Genomic DNA, 18,859 nt, shown 5'->3' on the forward strand with positions numbered 1-18,859 from the left:
GAGAAGAAAGGACACGTAGACCGTGCAATCCCGCACATGGGAGACAATCCCGCGCATGGGAGAACCCAGCTAGAGTAGAAAGGGCACGTAGACCGTGCAATCCCGCCCATTGGGAGACAATACCGCGCATAAAATAAACCAGCTAGACAAGAAAGAGGGTGTCAACCGTGCAATCCCGCGCATTGGAGACAATCCTGTGAATGGGAGAAGCCAGCTAGAGAAGAAAGGCTGTGTAGACCGTGTAATTGCACGCATGGGATACAATCCCGCGCATAAAATAACCCAGCTAGACAAGAAAGAGCGTGTCAACCATGCAATATCGCGCATGGGAGACGATCCAGTGAATGGGAGAAGTCAGCTAGAGAAGAATGGGCATGTCGACCGTGCAATCCTGCACATGGGAGACAATCCTGCGCATGGGAGAACCCAGCTAGAGAAGAAAGGGCATGTCGACCGTGCAATCCTGCACATGGGAGACAATCCTGCGCATGGGAGAACCCAGCTGGTATAGTAAGGGCGTGTCGATCATGCAATCCCGCACATGTTAGAACCCAGTTAGAGAAGGAGTAGCGTGTCGACTGTGCAATCCCGCGCATGGGAGACAATCCAGTGAATGGGAGAACCCAGCTAGAGAAGAATGTGAGTGTGGACGATGCAATCCCACGCTTGGGAGAACCCAGCTAGAGAAGAAAGGGCATGTCGACCGTGCAATCCTGCACATGGAAGAACCCAGTTAGAGAAGGAGTAGCGTGTCGACCGTGCAATCCCGCGCATGGGAGAACCCAGCTAGAGAAGAAAGGGCATGTCGACTGTGCAATCCCGCGCATGGGAGACAATCCAGTGAATGGGAGAACCCAGCTAGAGAAGAATGTGAGTGTGGACGATGCAATCCCACGCTTGGGAGAACCCAGCTAGAGAAGAAAGGGCATGTCGACCGTGCAATCCTGCACATGGAAGAACCCAGTTAGAGAAGGAGTAGCGTGTCGACCGTGCAATCCCGCGCATGGGAGAACCCAGCTAGAGAAGAAAGGGCATGTCGATCGTGCAATCCCACACATGGGAAACAATTCAGTGAATGGGAGAACCCAGCTAGAGAAGAAAGTGCGTACTGACCGTGCAATCCCGCGCATGGGAGAACCCAGCTAGAGAAGAAAGTGCGTACTGACCGTGCAAACCCGCACATGGGAGAACCCAGCTAGAGAAGAAAGGGCATGTCGATCGTGCAATCCCACACATGGGAAACAATTCAGTGAATGGGAGAACCCAGCTAGAGAAGAATGGAAGTGTAGACTGTGCAATCGTGCAAATGGGAGAACCATGCTAGAACAATTCTAGAGAAGAATAAGTTAGTTAAAGCCCCCCTGATGCCAGGGAATATTCACAGCATGTGAACCTATGAAAGATACCAATGCTGGAGAGCATGAGTTTCAGGCAAGCAACATACTCCTTATCTGGCACTGGATTTTTCACGGAATCACATGCTGCTCTGAAAATACTTAGCAGTATTTAGTAGTTGGAGGTTGCACAAAAAGGTAAAAAGCGTACATTATAGCCAAAAATTCAAAAGTGTAGCTTATTGGAACAGACTCTAAAGGACTGCTATCCCTGTCTGAACGTCTGCAGTGTGCTGCCTCTCCAAGCAGTAATGCCTTGTAAACTTATGTAGCTGCTTGGCAAAAGTTTGTGATGGATACGCCTGCCCCCCCGGGCCGCCGTGGCTCTCATGGAGTGAGCATGGGGAGGGGGCGTTCAGAGGTTTCCCTGCTGAAACATATGACATGACTGAAGAAGTCCACCTTGAGATGCTCTGTATTGAAACGGATTTCCATTATAAGCGGGTCCATAAGAGAACTCCTGAAGGGCTTGGTTCTGTCGATATAATATTTAAGAGCTCTTTTGACATCCAAGGAGTGTAGGAAAAAGACTGGCAAGGCAAAAGTGGCATTTTTGTGAACGTCCGTAGGGACTTTTGGGATAAAACATGGATTAGTCATAAGGAGCACTTTATCCTTTTGGAACCTTTAGGTATGGCTCATTGATCGCTAGAGCTTGGATTTCAGACACTCGCCTGACGTGATGGCTACCAGGAATGCCATTTCCAGGATAGGAACTTGAGTTGGGCCGTGGCCATTGGCTCGAACGGCTTTTTCATGAGGCATGCGAAGACTGTTCAAACTCCATTTTGGAGAAGGTTGTTTTGTCAGGAGAAAGGTTCGGAAGAGCCCTTTAAGAACATGTTTCACCACTCTATTGCCATACAGATGGCCAACGTTACTCCGTCTGGTATACCTGGAGATGGCCGTCAAGTGTACTCGTCTGGACGTGTGTGCGAGACTCTGCTTGGCCAAGGAGATAAGGTATGGTAGTAGCTGTTCTGGTTGGATCCAGAGTGGGTTGATGTTTTGCTGCTTTGCACACCAGACACAAACCCTTTTCCACTTCAGGTTATAGGAGTTGTTGGTGGAAGGGGCTCTGGCCACTGACAAAATGGCCCTGCACTCTTGAGGGATCGTCACATTTCTTAATTCTGCGAAATCAGAAACCACGTCATCGTGCAGGGACTGCGGATCAGGATGCAAACCTTTCTGTGGTCATGTGAAATGATGTTCAGGTGATTCCAGAGGTGAATTGGTTAATCTGCAGAGAGCGGACTGTGATCCAAGTACCAGGTCTAGCAAGGTCAGTCTGAGGTTGTGAGGATTACCTGGAACAGGTGCGCCCTGCTCATTTGCACTACCCGGCGTATGACAGGAAAGGAGGAAACGCGTATGCTAACAGACCGTCGCAAGGGAAGGCGAACGCGTTCCCCATTAACCGCAGTTGAGAGGTCCTTGTCAGGGACAAGGCAGTGCTTTGGGGCCAAACAAGCCAAACAAACAACTGAACGGGGCTATCAAACAGGTAGCATGCACCATACAGCAGCGGCAACAAGTAGGCAGGCTAATACATTCCTACAGACGATTGATTTGCCCCTTTTGCAGGCACAAATACAGGGGAACCCATTGAACTGTAATACGAAATACAATTCCCCTTGACTGTGGGACTACAAAACGGTGGCCATCTTGGACATGCACCGTTGAATGGACATGTTCAGCCACAGCCCGGGCTTGCGCTCGATAGCGTCAGGTGGCCATCTTGGATATGCACCGTTGAATGGACATGTTCAGCCCCAGCCCGGGGCTTGCGCTCGATAGCGTCAGGTGGCCATCTTAGATATGCACCGTTGAATGGACATGTTCAGCCACAGCCCGGGCTTGCGCTCGATAGCATCAGGTGGCCATCTTGGATATGCACCGTTGAATGGACATGTTCAGCCCCAGCCCGGGGCTTGCGCTCGATAGCGTCAGGTGGCCATCTTAGATATGCACCGTTGAATGGACATGTTCAGCCCCAGCCCGGGGCTTGCGCTCGATAGCATCACCGACAAGACATGCTATGCCGAGCTCTGGGCAACGGAGCACGTGCGAGGTGCCCTGCCAGACAGGAATGAATCACTGGCCCCTCGCTGCATTAAAGATAAGTGCTGGGAAGCAGGGAAAAGGGAGACAGCGCACCAGAGAGAGCACCACAGCAGATCATTTATGGGCATGCAGTGACACCACATTAAAGGCACACCAGAGCGGGGAATGCGAGTTGGGGCCAAGCCCCCTACCAGATACCTCTGGCCCTGCACAGAGCGCAGAGAAGTTGGGCATGCTTCAGTCCCTGCATACTAACATGTGTACACTGACTAATCTTCACCTAGACCAGCGCTTGGAACGCATATTGTTTAGCAGTAGGTTAAGCGCCCCGACCCTAACCCAGGAACCGTACTGTATGAATGGTTCCCTCATAGTTGTAACCCTTAGTGTTAGTAACCACAAAAGATGCTTTATGCCGTAACGTTCGCAGGGCTCAGCGAACACCCTCTGAGCTATGCAATAACTTGTTGGTTAAAGGTTGGTTGTACGTTTTCTCACTTGGCTCTCTCTTGCAGCCACTCTGCCGTATTTGAGGACTTAGACAGCAAGTTGGAGACAACCAAGGACAAAGCTAAGTTTTCTTTCTGGTCTACTCTGCCAGTGCCAGTATTGAATAATGTTGATGCCCTAATGCTACCAGTAGATTAGTAACGTCCCTTGGGGCCATTTGAGGACCGCCGCCTGTGAAGCAACGGGTGGCGGAGGTCATGGTCTGATGTGGGTGAGAGTGTGCATGAGAAAGGACATATAGTGTGCACGAGCTTAAGAGGAGAGGAAACCGCCTCAACAGGAAAGGCAGGAGCAGAACAGCAGTACTTACCCTAATTTCCGCCTACCCATCCACAACCTCTTCCTAACCCTCTACCCAGTTTTCCTAAAACCCCCTTCCCATCCAATCAACGATACCCTAACCCTCCTTCCCCACTGGGGTTGTAGAGGCCTGTGTTTTCTAAACTGTAGTGGACACGAGAGGCTTGTGCTACCCCTGTACAGGGCAACGTGGAGTGTGTCGGTCCTGCTGGCAATCCTTTTGCACTTTTTGTTGCTACTGGTGGCACACAGGCCCACCGATGGGTGACACCTTCTGCATTCAAGATAGCACACATATACTTGGGATCTTGGAAGACTTCAAATCATAATCACAATACACACTAGTCACTCTAGGAGTGACTCGTTTGTGCACCGTGGCCATAATGGAGTTAAAGGAGGCAAATCCATCCGAATTACCTGTATAAATGCACACAAATTGATCTCAGGAGAGGTGTCAAGACTAATAGTATGTTGAAGACCTTTGCCAGCTTCCTTCTACATGTCACAATCACGACCAAGTGTATCCCTTTCTCCAAGTCCAAACTTCTCAGAGACTTTAGTACCACCACTGAGGTCTTCAAAGCTAAAGCTGGGGCTCTGACAACACATGAAAAAAAAAATCATCAAAGTATTGCAACGCTGCTACATTCATGTACATGTTTAATTACTTGGGAGTACCCAGCTCAGCCAAGGGACACAGTGAGCCTAGGGCTGACGCTCCGCTTGGTGGGGTGCCATTTTGCCATTTGCTGGAAAAGAGCCACTAAAGTTAGCAGAGCCGGATCACTGTGGCAAGCACCCTGCGTTGCGTTTAGTGAAAGCATGAGCTGCCGGTGGCATAGTCAGATCAGAAACAGATTGCTGAAGTGTTTGGTGGCAAACACCATTGCATATCGATGGAGGCATGTGCACTGTGGCCAGAATCCATGGCACTGGTGCCCACTGTGAGAAACCTGAAGGTGTCTCACCCACTAGTCCCTGGGGATCTGTCATCCAGGTGGTCAGGACATAGCCATCACTTTTGGATCCAGTTCCTGGGGGTGGTCCAGTGCAGGAGGATCACCTAGATGGGGAGTCTTCAGGGAGTGGGACACTGGATGGTGGGACTGGGTATCCCCTTCCATGCAACACCTTTTCCCCATCCTACAAGGTAGGATACTTTGGAACTCCACCCTCATCCCCCTTTCCCGACACAAACACTTTCTCACGGACAGCTCACTGTGAGCGAAAACGGATTAACACCACAATGGTATACCTGACATGTCCCAATACAATGGTCAGGCAAGGTCGGGCAATTCGGATCATTACACACACCTAACTTCCATCACACGTCCCCACACGGATAAAAGACGGAGCATGAAAGTACACTGAGCAAGGCAAAGCCCACGAGGAAGCAGCAGTTCCAAGATGGCAGTTCAATATGAGGAGAAAGACAGCGAGACCAGAAAGGGATGCAAGGAGGGAAGTGCCCTTGACCTTTTCCGACCGTTACTTTTGTGAATCTTGGAAAATAAGAAACCTAAGACCAGGGACTAAAGCTAAAGAAACCTGCATTGTGTGCCGGAGGTACCCGGGGATCTCCTGCATCGATAACCAAGGCGGGGAGGAGCTTTTTCTGCCGGGGTACTGTCCTTGGCTCGTACAACAAAGCAGCGCCAGTAAAGACAGCACAGCCAGTGAATCGAAGAGACTGATACCAGACCAGCCTGTGTAAGAACCAAGGTTGCAAGCGGCAACATTGTATGAAGAGATCTAGGGAGAACAGTCTCTGAAACTTATTTGACAAGCGACGCAAATATAATTTATACCGAGATGAGTGATTAAACTTTGGAGGCCAAGAAAGATGCCATAGACCGAGTGGTCTGGCACCACGTGGGTGCTCATTCGAAGGTCTCCGTTTAGTATCCAGCTGGTTGGCAATTGTGAGAAGGGAATTTTGAAATCGAAGTGGTCCTACAACGGGTCAAGCTAAACCCTGTGCATATTTGAAAGTCTTTGATAGTTTGATGCAAACTGAAATTGATCCGAGCTCGGCTCAGGGAGACTAATTGTGTAAAGAGGAAGGATCTGTGCCCAGCAGAGGGGGATCCGGGGTGAACCGTGAGTCACCCGAGAAAGAGTATTCTCTGAACATTGTAAAGGGGGATCTGAGCCTGGAAGAGGGGGATCCAAAGTAACTTGCATTGTAAAAAGGTATCTGAGCCCAGCTGACGGGGATCCAGGGTGAAGAGTGAATCATCCAAATTGAATACTTGAGAGGAAAATAACTTTTCATTTGTTTTTGATACATCAGGCTCTCTGAATAAAAAGATTTTGATAAGTAAAGACACTCGGGTGCAGAAAGCCCTGATGCTGGTAATGGAACTGTATCCTTGTGCCGAAGAAGGCAGAGTGTGTGCTTTGCTTGAGTGAACTGCCTTGTACCGTGCTGAAAAACATGCGGAAGGGAGGCCAACCGCCTGAACATCCTGACATTTCAATTTGTCAACACTTCTTTCTTTTTCATGAACACTACTCCACACTATTTGTATTTAGCAGTAAGGATTGGCAATAGGTGTTTTAGTATAGGCTCTTTTATTTTGACTCCACTCCACTAGGACTGCATTATTGTTATTTGATGGTGGTAGCTTGCTCCCATCTGTAGATTTTAGATTAGATAGGAGTTTATCACACCCTTGTTGAAGTTCAGTAAACACCCTTGAACTTTGGTCAGTTGTGTCTGTCTTACTTTTGATACCATGCCTTCCTTACACCACTCAAAAATATATAGAAAGATCTGCTAAAAGCCTATCACTCCACAAGGGTGTAGGTCACAACAAGGAAAGGCAAGTTCCTACAAATCCTTTCCATTGTATATACCGGAAGATCTCTCTGTTAGGGAGAATTCTCATTCTAAGGCTAATTTCCCTTACCTATAGAGTCCCCCAGCAGCTTTGCTGGATTTGATGGGTTTTTTTTTTCTCCTGCTAAGAGTGAGACCCTTTTCTCCCACTCTTAGACAGATTGCTAGTGTGTGTTTTAGGCTATCTTGTGTGCTTCTGGTCTATGGTGTTTCTCACCCTCATAGGAATCATCTTTTTAACATGTGTGGTACACAGCGCCCTCCGTGTCGTACCACAGGGGTTTCGTAGCAACCCCCAAATATAGACTCCATACCCTGGGACTGACTGCTGTCTCCCAGGGCATGTAAAGTCCCCATTGACTTTACTAGTCAATTCCTATGAACTAAACCAGTACAACCCATTTTACTATGGAAGTACTGGGAAGGGTTAATAGTTTTTCCGTAACGTTCAATTTCGAGGGGGTATCGTACAGACCCTCTCTCATAAGTGTCTGGCTGGTGGCAGTGGTAACTATCATAAATATTAACCGCAAATATTTCCCTATGGGATTTTCCCATTGTTCGAGGCTACCACTTTTACTGACAGCCTCTAACATACCGTCGGTTTATTTTTATATTAACTTTACTCCGGTCGGTTTTTATTGCCAGAACTTGATTATATTTCTTTCTCGTGTCTTTCTCTATAATCCTAATCCAGGTCGGGGATCCTTTGTTCGTCCTTTTGGCGGGCTTTTGCACAGAAGCCCTCCTCTCGGCGCCACTGGGTCTGGGGTAGACAGTATGTGTGGGAGTGGGAATAGGCGCCCTGGACAGGGTTGCCTACGCAACCCAAGTTGCACTCTGCCCTGATAGGCTGGGGGGTTCTCCCGCTAGGAGAGCGACCCCACTGTGCGAGTGACAGCTCGGCTGTATGAATGGGGGTCTTGCTGCATAAAAACAGGGTCCCGAGGACTGGAGGATAAGACGTTGCCACTGGAACTAAGAAACCAAAGAGGAGAGAAGATGAAGACATTTGAAACGACTGAACCACCGGTGAAGCCCTGCTGCAGATCCTCACCACTTTTCTCCAACGACTTGAGAAGATCTTCCTCGGAAAGAGTCTTCTTCCCTGGAGCTGGTGGGGCCAACCAGTTCGCCAATCGCCTTCCCGGACCTGCCTTGGTCGAATCGCCAGTGCCAAGCACTAGGAGACCGGATAGCCAGGCACCCATCCACCCGGACCGCGATTTAAAGGAGCATACCTTTTATTCGTTGGGCAGCACCGCAGCTGGTTTCATCCCTGGGCAGTGCAGTGACTCGAACCTTCCTCCACGACGGGAGCCTGTCCTCCTCTGCTGGATCTCCCGAACTGCAGGAACTGTCAGGAACTACCACCACTGCAGGAGCCTCTTCTACTTTAAAGGCACCCACACGCAGACTTTCACGGAAGCACCGGCACTGCTGCACAAGGTGCCGGTGCTTCCGTGCTCCCCATTCCCATCTGAGTCCTATGGGGACTCAGATGGGAATGGGGATTTACATTTTCCTGCGCCTGACTTCACGGACCGCCTGGACTGTAATCCCCCAGCGTTTCTGTCATGCCTGCGCCATGGGCGCACACATTGGCGACCATTATGGACTAATTGCTATTCATTTATCTACAGAAAACTCTTGGAACAACCCCTATTCACTTTTTGGACCTTATTCCCCATTTGCGAGACTTTGGTGCTTTTTTATTTTACCCAACTAACTACACTTACCACAATGCATTTTGCTATAACTATCTCTCTCTGGCCATTTCAATTTGTCATCATCAGAACTACAATCCCCAGAAGCCCTAGGGATAAGCGCTGCTTCCACCAGATCAGGAACAGAGAGGGAGGAGGCAGATTGTATTCAGGTGTGCTGATCCAGGTGCGGCCAATTAGCCTGCCTCTGTACTGGGCAGGGCGGTATAAAGGCTGCTGCCTGCAGGGGCTCAGTCTCTTGCATTAAGAGTCCTTCCAGCACCTTTTTGCTTCGAGCTATGAATGTTTGTATGCTGTTCCTGCTTTCTCATGCTTTTGATCCAGTGCCCTGCCGGGCTCTCTGCATTGCAGCCAATCACGCTCTGCTGCCTTCTACCTTCTGCCCTTGCCCTTCCGGGCTCCTGCCTTGCAGTCGATCACGCTCTGCTGCCTTCTACCTTCCGCCCTTGCCCTTCCGGGCTCCTGCCTTGCAGCCAATCACGCTCTGCTGCCTTCTACCTTCCGCCCTTGTCTTCCGGGCTCCTGCCTTTCAGCCGATCACGCTCCGCTGCCTTCTACCTACAGCCTTCGTCCGCTGGACTTCCAGCCTTGCAGCCTACTTCAGTCCTCTGCAGCCTTCTACAGTCAGCGGCCCTGCTCCTCTGGGCTCACTCCTTGCTGCCGGCCCTTCTGGGCTCCTTGCCTTGCAGCCTGCTTCACTCCGCTGTCAACAGCCCTTGCTCTTTCCGGGCTCCCTGCCTTGCAGCCGATCACGCTCCGTTGCCTTCCACCTACAGCCTTTGTCCGCGGGTCCTCCAGCCTTGCAGCCTACTACAGTCCTCTGCAGCCTTCTACAGTCAACGGCCCTGCTCCTCTGGGCTTACTCCTCGCTGCCCGGCACTTCTGGTCTACTTGCCTTGCAGCCTGCTTCACTCTGCTGCCTACAGCCCTTATCCTCTGGGCTTCCTTCCTTATAGCCCTGCTCCTTTGGGCTTGCTCCTTGCTGTCCTGCTCCTCTGAGCTCTCTACCTTGCACCCTACAGTCCTCTGCTATCCACAACAGTTTACCTGCATTCTTTAATTTCAGTTAATGCAGCCCCCCTGTTTCCTGACTGCTGCTCCCTTGCTTTCTTCCTTGTTTTTCAACCCTCTGTTCTTTATTCCCTGTCCAATTCAGTTGTACTGCTTTCCCTTCATTTCCTTCTGCTAGTTTGCTCATCGACTTCCTTTTTCCTGGATTTTTCTGTTATTGTCTTCTCTGGTATCATATGTAGATCGCTTTGTACAGAGCTTGACTGTTGGTTTCCGGCAGGCAACCTCTGCCCCTTCCCCTGTCTCGTTTCTGTGTTACAGACACCCACAGCTGTTGTTCCCAGCCATGAGCAAACAGCGTGGGCCTCTGTTATAGCAATCTGTGCAGAAGGCTGGAGTTTTTCCTAAGGTCCGTGGAACACTCTTTCCCATTTCTGCATACACCCCAAAAGGGAATCCAGTTGTTTGGTATCTTTATTTCCCTGCTACACTTGCCTACTCTTTGTTCTCTTTAACTTTCTGCTGTGTGTGTACTTATCTATCCACCTTACATCAGCACAACCACCCTAACCCTATCTGGGTGCCCTGTGCCACTCTTAACAGAGTGCCATCCGTGACAGTTTCTGTGAAGTCAGGCACCAGAAGAATTCACAAACCCGACAGCAAACTGCCGGTTGTAACGGCACAGTTACCGCCAGATTTGTAATGAGGCCCAGAGTCTCCCAGTAGCAATAGTATTAGAGACTAAGGAGTTTCCCCATAAAAGTGAGCAAAAATAAAGGGAAGTAAAGAGGAGGTCTTTACTTACCTCCAAAAAGACAGGGCAGGAAGGAGATAATAGCATAAAGATAGGGGAGGAAACTAGCAAAAGGAACATCTTCCCCAGTGGCGTCAAATCAGGATTCAATGTACTGTAGGCATGTGGTGTCTGTGCCACAACAGGTGATGGACAATGCTGCGACAGAAGTGTACATTATTCTTTTACTGGCTGCCCTGCAGAGTTACTGAACATACATAGTGTGAATGACGTCCATCCAGGCCCTGGAATAGTTGTGCCTCCAGGCAGGCAACACAGTAAATTCAGCCATAAAATCAGCTACCTCTGTAAAATGTGTGGAACTATACAGCATAAGCCTGTAGCAGTGTGCACATATGGGACTGGGAAGCATTTGAGGAAAATTCACCAAGTTTAACGAAAATGCTAGGAAACCAAACACAAATACTAGACAAGGGAAAGAGCCAGAAAGTTGATGGCTATTCCCCAACTCATTTCATCTGATGGGTACAAAGCCAGGATCCAAAATAGGATGCACTCTGCAACTGTCGCACATGTTTCTACACCCCCCATGTTCCTTCAAGGTCCAGTGCACACACCTGCCCATCATCTTTCACCATGATGTTACTGTTGTGGCGGTCGCCGATGCCCAGGATGAATGTGGCCACGCAGTAGCCTGCGCATGAGCGGGTAAACAGGTCAATAGCTGCATCATAGCTGCAAGTAACAAGAGAAAATGAGAAAACGATCACGACAAAAGATAGTTACACTAAGAACAATGCATCCTACAGGTTTGGGGCAACACATTCCAAACCAGAACAGACTGCACAAGAACACAGCAGCCTGATTGATGAATTGGTCCAATCACCTTCACATACATAATACTAATTATAGACTGTGCCTACATAGATAGGAGATTAGTGAAAATCATCTAGAGTCTGGAGGTATAAAAGAGTGGGGAAAGATCTGATTTTACATGGAGGATACTGGTTTTCATCAAGTTCATTGTCAATTCAGTTTATGTGTACAAATGGCAGTCTAGCTGTGCTGGTATAAGAGTTAACAATCATTACTTCCACACTAATGTTCTTTCTGTTGTTGGTATCTGCTTAGACTCACATGCTTTGCATAAGGCGACATCTAATTGTTGGTGCAGAGTATTACAAGAGGTTATGGTTTCAAAGTTGAAAATGGGCATCAACAGGGACGTTACTGTAAAATGATCCCTACTCTTACTTGTACAGTATCTATGCTCCTTCAATTGTCAACATCGTCCAATTGTTATTCTTCTGACCTGAGGTTTGCATGAAGACGTTTTTTGGTAACCCATCTTTTTTTATGTCCCTCTTCTGTTTCTATTGTGTGTTTAGCTGCATAGTGGGAGGTTGGGTAGGCGGGTGTAATTCTAAGCAGATACAAGCAACAGAAAGACGGCTACTGGGCAAGTAATGGGGTTTTCTGAAGATCGTTGATCTGCTACGAATCACATGCTTTATGTAGATTAGTGGGCAGTACCTGAAGGAGGTGGGGGAGCTGTAGGAAAAGGACCAAAGAAATGTTTAACACTGCTTGTGCCACCTGAGAATCATTTCGTGCCCGAGTATCAACACAGTAGTGCTGTGTAAAGGAGTGTACCAAACTCTGTATTGCTTTACAAATAGTTTCAAGTGGTACATTAGTATTGAAAGCAGGCATAGCTCCAGTACTACAAGTAGAATATGTCCCTTTCTAGTAAAAGAAGTGTCCTACTTGAAAGACTGCAAAACAAAAGAGGTGATGGCTGGAAGGTTTAGAATTACTCTCTACCTCTAGCATTGCACTGGGCAACCCTCCAGACCATTGTTCTTCTCCTGCCAAGCCATTACAAAAGGGGAAAGACCATATGCAAATCAGGCTTGGTCCCACCCGCAAAGGGGTAGTCCAGCCCGAACTGCTAGGTCACATCCCTTCTGCACGAAACCACAAGTATCCCCAGACATGTTTCAGCCTTTTTGGGCATCATCAGTGAGGAGTAGCTTGGGTCTCTAGGCCCAGCAGGCACGGAACCCACGTCTGGGCATACCCGCCCCACTTGGGGTGACAAAAGCAAAACAAAAAGAGGTGATGGCTGGAAGGTTTAGAATAAATCTTAACCTCTGGCATTGCTCTGGGCAACCCTCCAGACCATTGTTCTTCACCTGCCAAGCCATTGCAATGGCGCAGACGGGCTAAAAAATGGTGTTCAAGGTTGCCCAGAGCAATGCCAGTGGTTTAGATTCCTCAAACCCTTCCACCCATCACATTTGTGGCTACTACATGAGACTAACATTGTTGCATGCATCTGACAATTCATCTGGCTATAGTAGCCTTTCAGACTGGTTCACCTTCCCTCCCAGTTACCATGGACACAATTAATTGATCTGTCAAAGTTCTTTTGTCTTGTTAAGGTAGTACATGACTTCTCTGCAAACGTCTAGCATACGTAGGGCTCATGTTCACCTCTAGTCTGAGGGTCTTGGAAAAAAGAAAGTAATTCAATAGGCTGATTGACATGGAATCTAGATATGTCCTTTGGTGAGAACCGTAGATGTGTTCTTAAAACAACTTTGTTCTTATGTATTTTAACATAAGGTTCTGACACAGAAAGCCTGACGTTCAATAATTCTGTGAATTGAAGTGATAGCTAAAAAGAAAGCGACCTTCAAGGCCTTTAAGCAATGCTTCATGCATTTGTTCAAATGGCAAACCGATCAGTTTACTTGGCCCGACATTGACATCCCAACCTGGTGTGCGGGTTATCTACAGGTGGGCATATTCTCTTTACTCCTTCCCATGAAAGCCTTGACAACAGGCACAAACCAGATCGTTATCTAGTAGTTGAAGGAGGCATATTAGAATGTCATATGGGTAACAAGTAATAGGATTGATTTTTGTCTTTTAATACCAGATAACAAACGTTTTCCACTAATTAAAAGTAGCAGTGTCTAGTATTAGGTTTTTGTGCCTCCTTCAACAATTCCATACTTCTTGAGGGCAGGATGAGATGCCCGAATTCTACAACCTCAGGAGATAAACTGGCAATTTAGTTGCATGATGATGTGAGACTTGTTCTCAACATTGTGTCAGTAGGTCGTATAAGAGCTTTGACCTTATTGGTGGGCACAGGGTAGGTGTTCAGCAGATGGGAGTACCACGTCTGTCATGCCGACATTGGTGCAAAGAGTATCATCGTCATGTGCATCGTGTACTAATATTTCTAATAGAGGTGTCGGGGGAGGGAGGAAGGTGGCGTAAGCAAATATCCCTGACCGACTGATGCATAGAGCATTCCCTATTCAACCATTCTTTGGGTTCCTGGAGGCATAATTCCATGTCTGTGTTTGTGGAAAAGGTCTATTGCTGGGTGCCCCCATTGTGCAATGATTTACTTGAGTGTGCTTGTCTTTCACTCCCACTAGTGTTCCTGTGTTTGCGTTCTGCTTGGGCTGTCTGCTAGACAGTTGTGTTCCCCTGGAACACGTTGAGCTTGGAGGGGTATTATGACGTTCAGATGTTTTGAGCACGTTTGGACAACTTTGGGGAGTGTGTCCCGCCTTGTTTTTTTTTTCTATAAAATACAGCTGTTGCAATGAGAATGTTTTTCCAGAGCAACTGTGCTTGGAATCCGTGAAGCACTGTTGTGACTGCTAGACGTTCTAGTATATGTGTAGACTTCCCTTGCGCGTGAGGTGTAGATTATTGCGCCCCCCCAAACCTGTTAAGGATGCATCTGTTGAAGGGGTTGTCTGAATTGGCGGGTAAAGAAAAAGGCTGTCCTTGTAATAGGTTTTCTGGACTCTACCAATTTTATGGACAAGAACAGTGTGTCCGATACCACCACAAGATTGTCTAATTTGCCTTCTGCTTGCGACGACGGTTTTGCAAGCCATTGCTGTACTGGTTGCATGTTGAGTCTTGCATGAGGAACTATGACAATACACAATGCCATCATCCTGAGCAGACGCATTACCTTCCTGACTGTTATCGGACCACCGACTGAATAACGAGGAATGTGCCCCCAAAAGGCTTTGTACCCTTTCGTGGGAAGGGTAAACAAGTGCAGCTGGGTGTTTATTACTGCCCCTGGACACTGTTTGCTCTGGCACGGAAGTAGGCTGGATTTCTTTTTGGTGATTGAGAAACCTAGACGGTGCAGTCGAATTATTATAGCCTGTGTGTGCAGACGACATTGATGCAGGCTCCTCGCTGAAATGCCTTCTCTTCAAAGGTGTGCCAGAACCCCTGCTAGTACATTAGTGTACACCCGGGGCGCAGAGGCAATTCCAAAAGGGAGTACTCCGAATTGGTAATGAGTTTGCTTGAGCTTGAAGCCAAGATATTTTCCATGACTTTGAAACACTGAAATATGAAAGTATTCATCTTTCATATCCAGAGCAGCCTTGAGACGAGGGATGACTTCTTGTAATGTCGTCATTCTGAATTTCTGTGGCTTCACATATTTATATGCAAGTCTTAGGTCGAATACTGGTCTTTTGCTTTGTCTTTCTTGGGAACATGAAAGTACAGAGAATAATTATCCCCATTTACGTGAAATTGTACAACCTTCTCCATGTCTCCCTTTTTGACCAGGTATGATATAAGTCATTTATAACGTGCCTGTACACACATGTTTCTAGGTGCGATAAAACAAGGAAGGGGAGCCAAAGGGAGGACAAAACAAACGATCGTACTAGGTCCTGTGTCAGCCAGATTGCACAAGTGCAAGGGGAAGGGAGAGGAGAAGTGCCAGGGGGAGGGAAAGGAAGAGTAATAAGCACAGCTCAAGTAAGTGCCGTCGGGGTATTCAGTTCTAAGTAAGTGCAAGGAGGCAGGGGACTGTAAGGTTGCAGATACAGTCCCTAGTGCGCGGTAGGACCAGAGGCAGTGCATGGGGCTACTGCTCAAGAAGGAGCCTGGTCCCATAATGTTCAGAGGGAGGCCAGGTACCAGTTAGTGCAGCAGACGAGAGTGAGAAAGAGAGTGAGAGTGAGAGAGGAGAGATGCTTCCGGAACCTGAGGTGGTCCTGCTCAAGTTTGAGAGGGGCAGGGAGGCTGTTCCAGAGGGGGGCACCAGCATAAGAGAGAGATCTACCACCCCCCGCCACCCACTCGCAGCCTGGAGAAGTGTCCGACCCACAGAGAGTTGGAAGTGGAAGAGCATAGGGCATGAGAAGGAAAGTGTTTAGGAAGAGAGTTGGGTGTAGTGTGGTCCCCAGCCCCAGAAAGACGTGTGCACAATGCAGAGGGTCTTGAACTTGATCCTTGTAGCCACCAGGAGCCAATGGAGAGACTTCAGGCGTGCAGGGATACGATCCCTTGGCTTGAGGCCAAGGACAAGTCTCACAGTCCGGTTCTGGATTAGTTGCAGAGGGCGAAGAATAGAGGCAGTCAGATTTAGAAACAGGCTGTTGCAGAAGTCTAGCCTAGAGAGAATGAGGGCTCTGGAGACCGTGAGGTTCTGGGGGAAATGAGAAAGGTGCAGCAGATGAGGTGCAGCTGGTAGTGGGACTTCTTAGAGACGTTGGTGATGTGAGGAGAGAAGAAGGAGAGGGTGCAGCCAAGACTAAACCAAGGTTTTTTGCCTCGCTGGAAGGCGCTGGGTAGAGGGCACAACGAGGATGGCCAGAGTAAAGGCGGGAAAGCGGGGGTCCCAATGAGAAGGATCTCAGTCTTACTGGCATTCAGGCAGAGATCGTTAGAGGCACACCATTCCTGAGTCGCGGATAGACAATCAGGAATGAGGGGGAGAGGAGAGGAGGCAGAGGGGAGCCTGAAGGAGAGCTGATTGTCATCCGCATAACACTGAAAGTTAGGAGAGAAGGTAGAGATGATGTGGGCAAGAGGTGCCAAGTAAAGGTTGAAGAGCCAGGGTGAGAGGTTAGGCCCTGGGGAACAACACATGTGGAGAGAGCGGTGGTGGAGAGAAAGGACCCCAGTTGGGCCAGGGAGGGTCGATCGTAGAGGAAGGAAGTTAACAAGGCTAGGGCCTGATCATGATGCCCGGGTAGTCATGGAGACGATTGATCAGGATGGCATGGTTGACCATGTATAAAGTAGACGAGGATGAGGACAGAAGCAAGGCTAGAGTTAAGATTTGAGTGCAGGTCTTCACGGGTGTTTAGGAGAGCAGTTTCCGTGCTTCTCGCTTCTCTAAAGTCAGACCGACGGCCATGGAGACAACCAACGAATTTGGTGTGAAGTGTAAGCTGGGAGATGGCCAGCTTTTCCAGGTGTTTTCCCAGGAAAGGAGTGATAGAGATCCGCCGGTAGTTTACCGAAGAAGAAGGATCGGCAGAAGGCTTCTTCGGGAAGGTGTGCACAAGGGAGTGCTTTAGGGGGAAGGGAAAGTTCCTGTGGCAAAAGAGTGGTTGCAGAAATCATCCAAGGCTGGAGCAAGGGGGTCTATGTGGTCCTTGATGGTCCTGGAGGAGCAGAGGAGCACCTGCTTGGACGATACTTTCATAGATCGGACTTGTGTAGAAACATTGTCAGAAGTCAACACAGGGAAAGAAGTGAACGGCGGAGGAGAGGGAGAGGCGGCCGGGGAAGGGGCCGAGAGAGGAAGAGGGAGAGGAAGAGGAGAGAGAGAGGGAGGACAGGATGTCCTGAGTTTTAGTGGTGAAGTAAGAAGCCAGTGCTGAGCAGAAGACCTGTGAGGGAAAAGGGAAGGTGGAGACTGCAGCAGGATTGGCCAGCTCCTTGCAGATTTTGATATTTGACTGTGTTGTTAGAGGCCGCAGAGACGCCGCCTTGGATGTAGGCTCTCTTCTTGGACAGGTCAGAGAGTCTGTATTGCAAAGACTTCTGTGGAGGGGTACAGTTAGTGAATTTCTGTTTGTAAAAGAGGTTGATTTTCTGGTGGCAACTTAATGTTCCTTGGGGTAGATTGTGTGGCCTTTGTAAGAACTTCATGCAATAACCCTGCTTTACTGTGGACAGGACACACTTGTCTCACATTCTAGGCCACAATGTGTGGGTCTGATATTATCCAAGCACCTAATGGGGTGACATGCGAGGGAACATGTATGGGGGCATCACTGCTTTGTAGCAGAGGCCATCCCCTTTGCGATCTGACCTTTACTCTGCCACGTGTGCCCCGTCTCTCAACACAAGGCAGTTTGGTTTTGCTCAGCATGGTTTGCATGCCATGTGCCTGAGCCGGTTGCATATGTGCTGTTAAAATAGGATAGATTTAAATACGACAACCCCGCTGCTGATAGAACCTGTTCGTGATCCGTCTTTGATCGTCTCATTCTTTTTTTGTTTGGTTTACAGTTATCCACTGCTTTTGCAAACAGTTGCCTAACGGCTGTTTGCTTTCTCTTTAGTGGATGTTTTTCTAAGAAATCTATAAATGAGACCATTTTGTCCATAGGTAGCTGAAACAATTCGGTTTGAACTTTGTATACACGCCATAATAGGTGAAGATGAAGTTCGGAAGGCCACGTTTTATGCATATGGATATTAAGTGAATTTGTGGGTTATGTCACTGGTGATAACTCTGACCATAGCGAGGGTTAAAATGATTAGGCCTTATTACATGTTTGGCGGTATCCTGGTGGAAAATCTGCCAGGACACCACCAAACCGAATTACCGTTACCAGCACCTGGTCTGCCGGAATGGAGGGTAAACGAATCCCAATTCCATGGAGTCCGTAAGACTCCATGGGGGGGAGGGGATCACTGGTATTACCAGCACTGGTAATACGGGCTGTTTTTATATTGTGGGGTGCCAGACTTACCTCCATCTCTTGGCTGGAGGTAAATCATGCCCCCTCACTGGCAAACTCGGAGTATGCTGGTGCAGTAGCGTGCCGGTAAACGGAATTACCGGCACGTTAACACTGCACCGGCATACTCCTAATGAGGCCCAAAGACTTCATCAAGAAAGTCCAATTAATACTGTAAATTAGTACATGGAAGTCATTATTCATTTCCTATCGTCCAATTAGAATGTTCGGAACGCAGTCACTATCTACTGCCATTGACTGCATTCCAGACATTTCAACTTCGGAAGCAGACAAGAAAACTGGAAGCATTTCTCTGTATTCAAGGAACGGCAACACCCATTTCCCAGCAACATTTCCTTCAAGACACTGCACCCTAATTTAACACAACAAGGGGAAAGCCAACTATGGAACAATGCTTTTAGTTTTGTACAGAAAAGCTCTTGAGAAATCTGTTCCAGTACAACCAAGTTTACAATTAAATTGCT

General features: G+C 48.3%; 1 protein-coding gene across 2 annotated transcripts in view; it reads right to left on the reverse strand.

Annotated features, from left to right (window-relative positions):
* Positions 1-18,859, reverse strand: part of LOC138567041 (phosphatidylinositol 4,5-bisphosphate 3-kinase catalytic subunit alpha isoform-like) — a 363,865-nt gene that overhangs the window by 10,135 nt on the left and 334,871 nt on the right. For both annotated transcript variants that reach the window (XM_069644869.1, XM_069644877.1), the window contains one exon: positions 11,226-11,343. In XM_069644869.1, coding sequence (XP_069500970.1) covers positions 11,226-11,343 — 118 coding nt within the window. The remainder of the gene's footprint in view (positions 1-11,225; positions 11,344-18,859) is intronic.

The sequence above is a fragment of the Ambystoma mexicanum genome, chromosome 1p (assembly GCF_040938575.1).
Source record: "Ambystoma mexicanum isolate Mex_15411 chromosome 1p, UKY_AmexF1_1, whole genome shotgun sequence".
NCBI lineage: Eukaryota > Metazoa > Chordata > Amphibia > Caudata > Ambystomatidae > Ambystoma > Ambystoma mexicanum.